General features: G+C 34.1%; 1 protein-coding gene across 50 annotated transcripts in view; it reads right to left on the reverse strand.

The window, feature by feature from the left end:
- Positions 1-13,980, reverse strand: part of BAZ2B (bromodomain adjacent to zinc finger domain 2B) — a 315,913-nt gene that overhangs the window by 68,806 nt on the left and 233,127 nt on the right. For all 50 annotated transcript variants that reach the window (XM_077957047.1, XM_077957045.1, XM_077957032.1 and 47 more), the window contains 3 exons: positions 4,540-4,680; positions 1,680-1,934; positions 481-695 (listed from right to left, as the gene is read on the reverse strand). In XM_077957047.1, the coding sequence (XP_077813173.1) occupies positions 481-695; positions 1,680-1,934; positions 4,540-4,680 (611 nt within the window). The remainder of the gene's footprint in view (positions 1-480; positions 696-1,679; positions 1,935-4,539; positions 4,681-13,980) is intronic.

The following is a 13,980-nucleotide window of genomic DNA, read 5'->3' on the forward strand; positions in this document are numbered from 1 at the left end:
TACAGTGATAAATGAATACTCTATGGTTCTATTAGCATACAACAAAATAAAAAGTGGCTACATAATTCTATGAATGGAAAATCAGGTAAAGCAAAATCAGGTAGTCATCTGTCCTTAAAAAATGTGAAGGAAAAAAAAATTCCATATTCTTGTGGTGGTACCACATTCTGGTACCACAGCAAGTAAAAATATAAAAGAAGTTATGTATAAAGAATTAACAAAATTATTAAACAAAACAGGTGACAAAGACCATGTATTACAGACACACAGTATGACCCAAATTTTTTTTCAATACACTACAAAGAAATACATGAAAATATTGTTAGTGGCCATCTCTAAATATTGAGATAAGTACAATTTTAATTATCTTCTTTATGCTAGTCTGTAACTTTCCAATTTTCTATAATCAATTTGTATTACTTTGTGATTAGAAAAATTCAAAATGGAAAAAAACATGGATAAGCCTGAGCATATGCTCACCTGACCACACTCTTGCTGCATGCCAGTTCATTGATCAGGAAAGCCAGAACTGAAGCTTTCTGTGCTGGAGTGTGAGCCTGAAAAGCTTTGGTCTTCAGACTTTCAGTAAGCTCAGTTTGTCCACAGTGGGCTTCCATAAATATCTGTAAAATCTCGGAAACATTGTCTCGATTCACACCAACATTCAGCAAATGTTCTCCAAGAGCTGTTTTAGCCTATAAAAGTTTGGCATTTTTATCAGTATTGCTCATAACCATTTATACCATAAAAACAATAAGATTAAAAATCCTCATATTATTTAATTTAGATATTACTGACAAGAGCTTTATTCACTTTTTTTAAATGAAAGAGACACAAAAATAGTCAATAGAAAATAGACAAATATTCAAGTACTTGTATCTTTCTTTTCCCACTTCAAATCCTTGGTTCCAAGTCAGGCAGGGAGAAGAGTAAGCAAATTCATGGGTAGCAGAAGTTTTAAACTACCTATCAAGTCTTCCATGTCTACAAAGGCAACACTAACCTTTCCCTAGGTTTTATCTGGACATTTTATCAGGAATGACAGAGTGGGGAGGTTAAAAAACAGTATTGTGTTTTCTACCTTTAAGGTGTCATAGGTTTTACTGGCTAGGGAAAATAAATAGGGAAACACTGAGGGAGATAGAAGAAAAACAGGTGCATCTGGGAGGTTCTCTCTCCACAATATTATCTAGAGCAAAGCTCTGTGGAATGTGTACTGTATTTGGAATTAAGATAAATGTGAACTAATTGAGCATCCACTGAGCAGCACAGGGTCTTAATGTGCTGGTCTGTAGGTGCCTTGATTAGCTTCAGTTATTCACAGTGATTGAGAGAGAACAAGGTATAATATCAGAAGGCACATACAAGTTCTAGTTGCCTTATGAATTATCAGTTCTGTTGTTGATGAATATTGCTTAAGTATTTCATTAAATTACCTTGGTCTTTGCCTACAGCTAGAGAAAAAAAGAGTAACTTGAGAATGGTCTATACTCCTTAAGCTCTATAACCAGGTTTTCTTTGTATGAAGTGTAACCTGACACGAATCTACATTTAACTTTGTGAGACATTATGTGGAAAAATTAGATCAATATACATAACCTTCTGCTAATACGCTAAAGCTATCTACCAATGCACTGACAGTACAAATTTAAAACATTTTATATTTTGTTTTTTTTTACCTTGTATCCTGTTATTAGACCTGGATCACATACAGCAGCTGAGAGGAGCCTCACAAGCAAGTCTTGTACTTCACCCATGCTGTCCCCTATATTTAGCAATCCCTCTTGAAGAACACTCAGGTTTGGAACATCAATATTCACATCAAAGCCCAAAACTTTACCAAAGTTTCGTAAGAACTGCACCACCATGAGACAGTCTGAAAATGTACTTCCAGAGAGAACAAGTCCTGGAATACGAGGCAACTCTGGCAAAGGCTGAAAATAAAATAAAATATAAATAAAATAAAAATAGCTTAATTTTCTAAAAGCCATGATTTCGTATCTTCTAAAGTAAAATAAGCTGCTACCTTTTTTTTCCCTCTTGTATTGTACCAGTAGCTTCCTTTGGGATGCTAAATTCTCTGGGGGCATTTCTGTAACCCCCATGGAACTAAGCATAGTGTCTTGAAGTATCATCATACAAGTAAGCAACCATTAACAAATTTTGGTTGAACTCAATTATGAACTTAGATTTTTGTAAAAGAGACATTAATTTTAATCAGCTTGCATATTCAATCAACTGACATATCCATATTAACAAAAACATGGATTATATAACTAGAGCAAAAATTAAATAAAATATAAACATTTTATAAGTACTTAACCATGGACATACTTATAGGGGCATGTGTACCAATTTCTTCTAATGATGATGACATTTAAAAATCATACTTTTTTTTGTAGCTTAGAAACTAACAGCATGCATCTGTGGGCTCTATGGTTGGAGAAAGTGGTATCATCTATGGCTAATGAATGCAGATAAATAACTAGGTCCACATAACTAGAAGCCATGACCCTGTACATAAACCCAGTTATAATGCAACTAAAGGTCTTTAGGTTTCCCTGTATTTAGGCAAGTATTAGCTTCAGTATTAAAATTAGCTATCTCTGTTGCTTTCTCAAATATGCTCACATATTAACATTTTAATGACTTAATTGCAGTACCAGTTGTCATCAACATTTTAAAAATTCAATAAATAGGTAATCTAAATTAAAAATATTTTGCCCGTTAATGAGAGCCTTAAAAAGTACTTGATATTTTAACTGGAAAAAAAGTGACATAAATATTTCTATTTAACTGAATTGGTCCTTGTTCAAAAATATTTCTCCACCCTGCATTTATTGAGGTAACCAGTTGAGACTTTTTCTGTTAATACTGTGTGGAAACACAAAACTATAGATAATAGCTCATCTCATACAAATATTTTATATTCTTCTTGAAAACCAGTTAATTCTCATTCTCCCTTTTTCTTGAACCACATGAAACATACACATTTCTAGGTAATTCTGAAAATTTATATAACAAAGCTGAGCTAATAAAATATGGCTTAAAATGAAATTACATATTTGATATAGTACATATGAATTTAAATGAAAATAAAAGATACAAGAAAATGAAGCTCACTTAGGATTTAAAAAGCTTGATCACTATGAGCTTATTAAATGTGTTAACTAATTTATATACCCATTCTCTGCTTAGGAAAATTTAAACATTCAAATGACTAAAACTAGTAAGTACACTCTCATTTTTATTTAGAAGCATTTATGCTAAGTAAACAAATAGCATATTAATATAGTTCAATCCATTTTAGTGTACTAAAAGTTTGCTTTAAGCACTTTAGAAAAGAGCTTACATAAATCAAGAGATAACCATTATTTGCATATCATTTGAATACTGCATATAAGTAAATACATATCCTGCTAAGGAAGTATAATAATATAGAGATGAAATGCATTATTGATATTTTTCTAAAAGTACCATCTTCTTAATTATAGTCAAAACATAATTGATTTTTACTCAAAAATGTATGAAAATATGCTGGTTGCCAAGATTACAGCAATCTTTCTAAATTTATACTTTTATGTATTTCAGCAACATTACACATCTGTGAAGCACTATGGAAGACAAAACACATATGAGGTACTTTCGTTGGACACAGTTTCTTGGCTTTCAGGATGATAAACAGTATAGGCTCTGGAGTTTAACAAACCGGAGTTTGAATCCAAATTGCCATTTATTAGTTGTGTAATCTTGGGCAAGTTCCTTAACCTCTTTGTGTCTCAGTTTTCTCATATGTGAATGGGAAGAAATACTAACTCCACAGGATTATATTGAAGATTAAATAAGAAAATTCAAATATGTGCTTAGCATAGTCCTAGCATGCAGTAAACATGTTCAATAAAGGTTTGTCACCTAAAGCACTGAAGGAGGTCATAGATTATAAATCTGAATTTATTTAAATATCTATAGGGGTGTGGGGAGGAGTTAAGATTTTTCTGTGCCTGGAATCCCAGCACTTTGGGAGGTTGAAGTGGTTGGATCACTTGAGCCCAGGAGTTCAAGACCAGCCTGGGCAACATAAGAGCCTATCTCTACAAAAAATTAAAATAACAAACCCCAAAAAACTAGCCAAGAATGGTGGCAAGTGCCTGTAGTCCCAGCAACTCAGAAGACTGAGATGAGAGGGCCACTTGAGGCTGGGAATGAGAAGTTGAGGCTTCAGTGAGCTATAATCCTGCCACTCCCCTCCCTCCAGCCTAAATGACAGAGTAAGACCCTGTCTGAAAACAACCAGCCAACCAACCAACCAACCAACCAACCAAACAAACAAACAAAAAAACTGCCATTACCAGCACAAGAGCTCCAGAGAGGTTTACTGGTAGCTATCTAGGAAAGGCAAATTGACCTAGAGTTGGAAATTTACTGCTATAGTTAAAAATGAAAGGCTTTCACAATAGCAGCTCTGGCAAAGAAATCAGGTAAGAAAACTGGAAAAATTAAACTTATAAATGGAAATGGTATACATGACGTATAAATTACCTTTTGGTCCGCTAAGCACATGTCTTCATTAGGCTTCTTTAGTTCCTTTGCCATTTCTAATTCTAATCTTCGTTGCTCTAGTTTACGCTCTTTATTTAATCTTTTCTCATCACGTTTTTCTTGCTTCAACCGTTCTTTTTCCTTAAGAAGAAAATCATGTACACATATTCTTCTTAATCATTATATATGTTGGAATAAACTTAGAATTATGTAGCAACAATGAATTATTTTGCTTTTCATTAATCTTACTCTCTAATTTTCAAAATAATCTTATGACTGTATATATTTAATATATTAGATTCAACCTAGACTATTTTGTTACTCAAAATTTGTTCAATCATTTGCCAAGTTATAAGAATAAAATACTTATTAATAAAAGCAGACACATAAAATGCACATGGGCAACTACATATCTTATTAAATAGTTATTAGTACAAATTTTAGTGTGGCTCCAGGAAGCATATGATTTACAGTAGGAAAATGGAAGTACACGTTTGAATGTGCAAAAGCAGTTCTTTCAAAGTGAATTAGCTAGTCTTAAGATAGCACCTGTGATGAAAGAAAAATATTATTCACCACCATAAACAACACTTAAGAGAGGCAATGTCAAAAGCATTAAAAATGTTCTGGTAATGGCAACAATATGGAAATAACTGACTTGTCTCTCTGTTGTAGGGAATGACTTTTTGTTGGAGGAAGTGATTTTCTATTATAATACCATTATCATTACTTTTTCATTCTATCTCAAGTAATGCTCTCATTTATTTAGAGGAGAAATAACAGTAGAATCATCAGTCAGTTCTAACCTATTACCGCACATGTGCCACACATTGCTAATTGGTTTACTTTTGTAAGGCTCATTATATCTCTTCCTTGATTAAAAGTCTTTCGATTTTCTTTTTTTTTTTTTTTTTTTTGAGACGGAGTCTCGCTCTGTTGCCCAGGCTGGATGCTGGAATGCAGTGGGGCGATCTCGGCTCACTGCAACCTCCACCTCCTGGGTTCATGCCATTCTCCTGCCTCAGCCTCCCGAGTAGCTGGGACTACCGGTGCCTGCCACCATGCCCGGCTAATTTTTTGTATTTTTCAGTAGAGACGGGGTTTCACCGTGTTAGCCAGATTGGTCTCGATCTCCTGACCTTGTGGTGCACCCACCTCGGCCTCCCAAAGTGCTGGGATTACAGGCGTGAGCCACCGTGCCTGGCCGTCTTTCGATTTTCTATCAAAATAAGGTCTAAGTCCTTACTTTTGAATTCCGGACTCTTCTTTTCTAATCTTACCTCTCATATTTTTTTCTGTGTAGGTTTAGAATTTCCTATTCCTGATGAACATTTATTTCCTTAGCTGCTTATATTGGTTCACTCCAATCAAGAAGTTCATTTTTCCCATCTTGCATATTTAAATCTTAAACACTACCAATTTCTATTACATTTCATAGCTCCTAACTCTGATTTTAACACAGCACTCATTGCTTTCTGTACTATATTACTATTTTTGCCCATATTCTAATTATCTCCATTTCGATTGTCACTGGTAAGTGAGCACCCTGACTGCTGCTGGAGGGAATGGCCAAGAGGGAGAAAGAGAGGAGTGGGGAAGAACATGGGACCAGAGAGTAGAGAAAGTACAGTGTGTTTGAAAAATTGTTAGCAGTTTCAAAACTGGAGTGTAGGTTGTGAGTTGAATAGTTGCTGAATATTATGATAGTCAGAGGGCCAGATCATAACGGACGTCTTATATGACATGCACAAGTTACTGTTCATTTTTATACTGCCTCTGAATTTCTGGGTTATTGATTCACGCAGACATTCTGGGAGGACAAACTATAAGGAAACTTATGAGATTGTTGACACCAGCAAAGTTTTATAATTAATTTTACCAATTATAAGCCAAAAAGCAGTTTCTGAGGTTTTGATTTTCAAATCAAATTATTAGGTAATAGCCTGAAGTACTATTATTACTAGCCCTTACAAAAGGGCAGCAGAGTCACTGGTAGAATAATTTTTTTCCCCCTAGAATTGAAATTTCGATTCTTAAACACATGAACTGTTGCTCTAATAACTTTCCAAAGAAGGGAAGATTTAAGTTTTTGGTTCCTCACCAGAGTAATGAATTTGGATCACTAATAGAAAAAAGCATATTAAATATCTCTTACTGATTTGAAAGTAGATACTGTAAAATTTTCTGCTGCACTCATATGCCACATGATGTTTGTCAATAAAGAATTGCATGTACTACAGTGTCTATGCCACATAGCCCAGTGTAGCAGTCTATACCATCTAAGGTTTGGGTACGTCACTCTATGATGTCTGCACAATAATGAAATTGATTAATGACACTCTTCTCAGAATGTATTGTCATCATTAAGTGATACATGGCTTTACATAGAGCTAACTCAGATCTCTTAATGATGTCCATAACAGCAATTATAAACATAATAATTGAGATTACTAGTTACTAGTTGTTAAAAATAGTTACTATTACTTTTTAAAAAGTGTGACACTGATGCTCTTTTCACTGTGTCAACTTCCCATTGGTAGCAATCCTGGAGGTACATACATACTCAATAGACACACAGGCAATAAGCTAGAGTGCACGGAATGCCGTAAGTATGGATTATATGCTTGGAGTATCAATTTTAGCTGGTGATATGCAATACCTTTTTCCAACTGAAAAAGTATAATATGGAATAGAATGCAAAAGTCACATCGATATTTATGATAAAATGGAGATTTCCAAAAAAATTATAGAAATCAGTGTGACCTTTATCAGTTAAAGACAAGCATTTATTACTGTCTACTATCAGGCATACTTTAATGGAAATGTGGAGTCTCTCAATTCAGTATGAATTGTATAGAACTAATATAAATTCTGTGGTTATGGTACAAGTTTACTTTCAAAGAGCCAGAGCTTCCAAGGTCCCCTCAATCACCAACTAATATTTATAATGACGTATAAAGCCAGTCACAATCTAGCCCCACACAAGTGCTAGTCTCACATCTCACGATTCACAGTGGATTTCCCATGTTCCAGCCACATTGTGTGACACACCTGTGTGGAGAAGACAGCGTAGCCCCTTTGAATTTACTGCTTGGATGAATAATGACGATGAAGCAACAACAAAGCCAAGATGGGCATGTACACGAGGTTAAAATGGCTAATACCCTCTTTGTACCCCACCCCCAGGTCTTGTTTAGTCACAGTACTATACCTCTGTATATGCCATTCCTAGTGTCTAGAATACCTAGTTCCTTCACAAGAAGTCTGTATAAAGCCTGTTTTTTTTTTTTTTTTAATTTTTAAATTGTTCCCACTTTTTAAAATCGTTCCCACAACTACTTTAGACATGGTAGTACTTCTTGTTTTTGAGCTTCCATATAACTTATTACAGCATTTGTTGCACTGTGTAGCAATTATTTCTTTAAAGTTGATCTCTCTCACTCAAGTATAAGCCTCTTCTAGAGGGCAGAGGAACTTATTCACCTGTTTCTTCATGGACCTATTCAATTCCCCCCTGGACACCTGGAAAAAGTTTTTAATTATTTTATCTTTCTCTTTGACTCTTGAGCCTGTATCAGTCCAACTTTCCTCTCCCACTGGTCTCCACAGTCTAAGTATTGTTCTTACTTCTTATTACAGTAGTGATATGACTGTAATAGATACGTTTGACATACCATGGCATATAAAAATTATTTGAGCATTTATAACTTTGCTGAATGATTAATTCTTCAAATGACACAAACTAAAATTATGGTAACATTTTGAACTGGTTATTAAATGAATTCAATAGGCAATTTCTTCTTCACTTTTAATATTTTACTCTGTGGGCAAACATAATTGCTGTCTTCCATTTTCAGTTAAGAGTATTTAGCAACCTTGAATCCAAAAGTGGAATTAAATACATTTATTAAGAATATTTAGATTACGTTTAGAAATTTAAAAATTATCTAAAGTATATTTTTCTAACACCTACTTCAACATTATTAATTTCTTAGCCATATAGCATGTACTGTGATTTGATATGCTTGCAAATAGATACCCCTCCCATAAAAATTAAACAGATTTATTACCCAATAATTTTGCCAAAAGCTAAAGTTTAAAGTAGCAGCACTACTTAGGCCAAAAATGAAGGCATGTAAATTTGTATAGTACTCTTGCTCCTAGCGGAAGAGTAATCTATTTATCTACTTTTTACCTTAGCCTTTTCTTGACAAAGTAAGCTGCCTTATTATGAACCTATATCTAATTTCTATAATATTATATTTTGTTGCTCTGTCAAATAATAGGATTTTACAATGGAATTTTGTGATTTTCCAAGGTCAGTTCATAACAGACCTCTGATTTGCCAGAGATAAGACATATTAAACCTATCCTAATATGAAAAGAAAGTTAAAACATATTTTATGTTAATATTGGTAAAACCGCAGGACAGTAACTTAGACTGTCTACCAATGACTACAAAATGTAGCTCTGGATTTTAGATTAACTATAAAGAATTCCAAGCGATGGGTTCGGTGGCTCACGCCTGTAATCCCAGCACTTAGGGAAGCCGAGGCGGGTGGATCACCTGAGGGCCGGAGTTTGAGATCAGCCTGGCCAACACGGTGAAATGCTGTCTCTACTAAAAATACAAAAATTGGCTGGGTGTGGTCATGGGCGCCTGTAATCCCAGCTGCTTGGGAGGCTGAGAAAAGAGAATTGCTTGAACCTGGGAGGTGGAGGTTGTAGTGAGCCGAGACTGCACCGCTGCACTCCAGCCTGGGCAACAAAGAGCGAAACTCCATCTCAAAGTAATAATAATAATAATAATTATTATTTTTTTTATTATTATTATTACAAGCAAAGCAGCATGCATCATCCTAATTTTTTTTTCTTTTTCCCTCTATCCCTACCCAGTTTTCCAGATACAGAAATTCTTGAAATAAATATGGGCTCTTGGGTTATAAGTCATTTATAATAAAATATCTTTTTTATCATCGTAATTATATATTCTATGAAGAAATATAATATATAATGGGATCTTTTTGTATCAAAATCTTACTAATATCTTAGTTAAGAAGTCAGTCAAAATTTCATTTCAAAGTTGAAACATCTGTTGATAGCAAATGCATTAAATTTAGATTATCCTAAAGAGTCTGGTTTCACATAGGGTGAAAATTTAAAAATCAATTTTTTATTTACATGAAAAGATTATTTTAGGGACTCTAAAACATAAATCAAAGGATTTCCACAATTCAATAGCACAATAACAAATACAAGAATAAATTTATTGTATTTTAGAATTATTTAAGTTAAAAATCCAAACAAGAAATGTAGTAGAATGGCCCATTAGTGTGAAGTTTATAACTTATAGATTGCAAAACAGGCCATTTTGAAGAGATCATGTTGCACAGAGACTTATGGTTTTCGCATTTGATGATTCTACCGGGTCTCCTAGGTGTTTGTTCTAGGCATAATCAGAAGAAAACATTTCATTTGACAGAAATCTGTACTCCAATTTAAAAGACAAAAATATAGTTTAAGAGACACAGGTTTACCTCAGGGTACAGGAAGGATAAAAGTGTAAATAAGATTAATAACACAAGCCATTTATAGATGACAGATGTAAAGAACAAAAATGACACTGCTTTATGGGCCAATATTGACTGTGAGTATTTCAGGTAATTTTTTTAAAAAGGCCTATTATTTTTACATTTTAATTTATATTTATAAATTATAAAAATTAAAGGAAAAAATCATGAAGCACATGATTCCAGAAACCCTAAAGATACTTCTTATACTTTATAGATACAAAATACTTAAAAAGAATAAAACTTTCCACTTATCACATGTTCTTACAAAAATATTACATGAAAAATTCTGTACTTATTTATATTTTTTCCCATCACTTTGGGCATTTATCATTTCTTTGTGTTGCAAACATTCCAATTATACTCTTTTAGTTATTTTAAAATATACAATGAATCACTGTTGACTGTAATCACCTTGTTGTGCTATCAAATACTAGATCTTATTAATTTTATCTAATATATTCTTGTACCCATTAACCATTCTCTCTCCCCCCAACACCCCACTACCCTTCCCAGCCTCTGGTAACCATCATTCTACTCTCTATATTCCTGCATTGTTTGTTTGTTTTTGAGACGGAGTCTTGCTCTGTCACCCAGGCTGGAGTGCAGTGGCGCAAGCCTGGCTCACTGTAACCTCCACCTCTCGGGTTCAAGCGATTCTCCTGCCTCAGTCTCCCAAGTAGCTGGGGCTACAGGAGTCTGCCACCATGCCCGGCTAATTTTTGTATTTTTTAGTAGAGATGGGGTTTTGCCATCTTGGCCAGGCTGGTCTTGAACTCCTGACCTCATGATTCACCCACCTTGGCCTCCCAAGTGCTGGGAAAACAGGCGTGAGCCACTGTGCCCGACCATATTCATTGTTTTAATTTTTAGCTCCCACAAATAAATGAGAACATGTGAATTTTGTTTTTCTTTGCCTGACTTCTTCTACTCTAGTTCCATCTGTGTTGTTGAAAATGACAGGATCTCATTCTTTTTTTTAGCTGAATAGTACTCCATTGTGTATATGTACCACATTTTCTTTATCTATTCAACTGTTGATGGACACAGGTTGCTTCCAAATCTTGGCTATTGTGAACAGTGCTACAATAAACATGTGAGTACAGGTTATCTCTTTGATATACTCATTTCCTTTCTTTTGGGTATATAGCTAGGAGTGGGATTGCTGGATCATATGGTAGTTCCATTTTGAGTTTTCTGAGGAACCTCCATACTGTTTTCCATAGTGGCTGCACTTATTTACAGTCCCACCAACAGCATATGAAGGTTCTCTTTTCTCCACATGCTTGCCAGTATTCGTCATTGCCTGTCTTCTGTATAAAAGCCACTTTCACTAGGGTGAGATGATGTCTCAATATAGTTTTCATATCCTTTTCTTGATGATCAATGATGTTGAGCATCTTTTCATATACTCCCTTGCCATTTGTATGTGTTCTTTTGAGAGATGTCTATTCAGATCTTTTGCCCACTTTTAACTTGGATTATCAGATTTTTTCCTATTGAGTTGTTTGAGCTCCTTACGTATTCTGGTTATTCTGTACTTACTTTAGATAAACTATCTTAAATATTATGTAGGATAGCTACTATTACATAAATGTCTCCTAAATTAAAATTGACATTGTTAATTCTAGAGTTACAGATTTTAATAAGTATAAAAACAACTCTTTCCAAAGTCTACTTTTTTACATGACATTTAACATTCCACATTTTTTTTTTTTTTTTTTTTTTTAAGACAGAGTCTCACTCTGTCACCCACACTGGAGTGCCGTGGTGCAATCTTGGCTCACTGCAACCTCCGCCTCCTGGGTTCAAGCAATTCTCCTGCTTCAGCCTCCCAAGTAGCTGGGACTACAGGTGCACGCTGTCACGCCCGGCTAATTTTTTGTATTTTAGTAGAGATGGGGTTTCACTGTGTTGCCTAGGCTGGTCTTGAACTCCTGAGCTCAGGCAATCTGCCCACCTAGGCCTACCAAAGTGCTGGGATTACAGGTGTGAGCCACCACACCCAGCCCCTGAATTTTTTAAATTTAATTTAAAAAAAATTTTTATCTTTCCTATGGTGCTAAACGTTAAATTGTTTATATAGCATAATTTAATATTTGTTTATAAAGACAATTTTAAAATTGAAATAAAGTACATTTGCATAAGTATTGTTTAAGTATCTTTACTATTTTGTCAACTAAAAATGTGTTTGCTTAAAAACTGTCTACATGTGCAATTTTGCTTTTTTTGTTTTTACCAAATAATGACTGGTGTAAATATGTAATTATGAAATATTCTTTATTACTTGAATCATTATGCCTTTTTTTCTGCTTTCTAATTGTTTATTACATGACTTCTGAAACCTGAAACTTTCTTCCATTTTATGGCTTTGTCTCCTAAAGTGCTGACATAGTCACTCTGTGATAGATACACGTTTAACAACTTTTTGCAGTTTATTGATCATTGGGGAGACATGCAGAAGATTGTGTTAAAATTACTATGGTTGATTATTTAGTTAATATGAGTAAATTGATTATAAATTTGTGACTGGTATAGTTTGAAGTTTTCATAATGGAAACTGAAGATTTTGAGTTAAATGTTACTTTCTCATGTTGCTTAAACCAACCTTGTTTCTAGGGATTAGTAATAATGAAAGCAGATGTATTTCATATTAAATTATATTAGAAAATAAGCTTTTTGTATTCATGAGGCTAAAGACTATTTCTTACATTATGAAAATATTTATGAACTATGATGATATACTAATGGCCCTTTAATGTTAATATAATAATGAGATAATTTATATAAATCTGAGAATTTTTTTACTAATTATAAATTTGTGTAATGGAAAAACTATAAAAATTAGATTTCACAACTAGAAAACCAAGAGAAATTTGAGAGCTTTTTAGTGAAAAATATACTAAAGTAGTACTAAATCCAAAAGATCAGTGTAGTGTACACAAAGAATCACACAAGTGGTGTTTTTGTTACCTCCTTTGATAGGTGTGGGGAGTTTCTTCGAATAATTTCAGGTAATATAGGAGATTTTTAATCAACATGGTGAAATCAATTTGTTTTTTAAACTTCATTACTCATTAAACACTATTCATAACATTTTCATTTTAATCCTAGTTTTCTTTCTTTACAATAGAATAATTAAAGATTTAAAGGTATGAATATTTATAATCAGGGTTATGCACAAGCCAATTCAGAATTTTGAACTGTTCTTGCCTAAGTATCATTTGGCCTTCATTTTATAATAAAGTTTGTTCTTTAAATAGGTAATAACAGAAAATTATTACAGATTTGGGCTATCAGGAGGTAATGGGTGGCAGAATATAAAGCCACAATGTGCCCATTGTTGACATTCCATGAGTTACATCTTGTGCATGTTAAGTAATAATGAGGAAATGGGCAAGTACATATAGGAATGCTTTGTTAATACTGAGGTTTATGTAAAAGACTGGGCGAAAGTTTTGATCGTTGTTAAAAATAGGTCTTTTATTGCCTAACCACTTATACTGTTCATTTTATCTCTCTGATATGATTACTGCATCTTGAATATTTTGTTTTTCCCACAGTATCTAATTTAATCTTGGGCACATACTAGTAGTTTGAAAGATGAACAGTTGATCACAGATCTATGGGCACCACTCATTAGAGCAGTGGTCCCCAACCTTTTTGGCACCAGAGACCAGTTTCATGGAAGACAATTTTTCCACAGACACAGGGGTGGGGTGGTGGAGAGGATGGTTTCAGGATGAAACTGTTCCACCTCAGATCATCATCGTTAGATTCTCATTAGGAGCATGCAACCTAGATCCCTCGCATGTGCAGTTCACAATAGAGTTCACGCTTCTATGAGAATCTGATCCTGCCACTGATCTGG

This window comes from Macaca mulatta, chromosome 12 (assembly GCF_049350105.2).
Source record: "Macaca mulatta isolate MMU2019108-1 chromosome 12, T2T-MMU8v2.0, whole genome shotgun sequence".
Lineage (NCBI taxonomy): Eukaryota > Metazoa > Chordata > Mammalia > Primates > Cercopithecidae > Macaca > Macaca mulatta.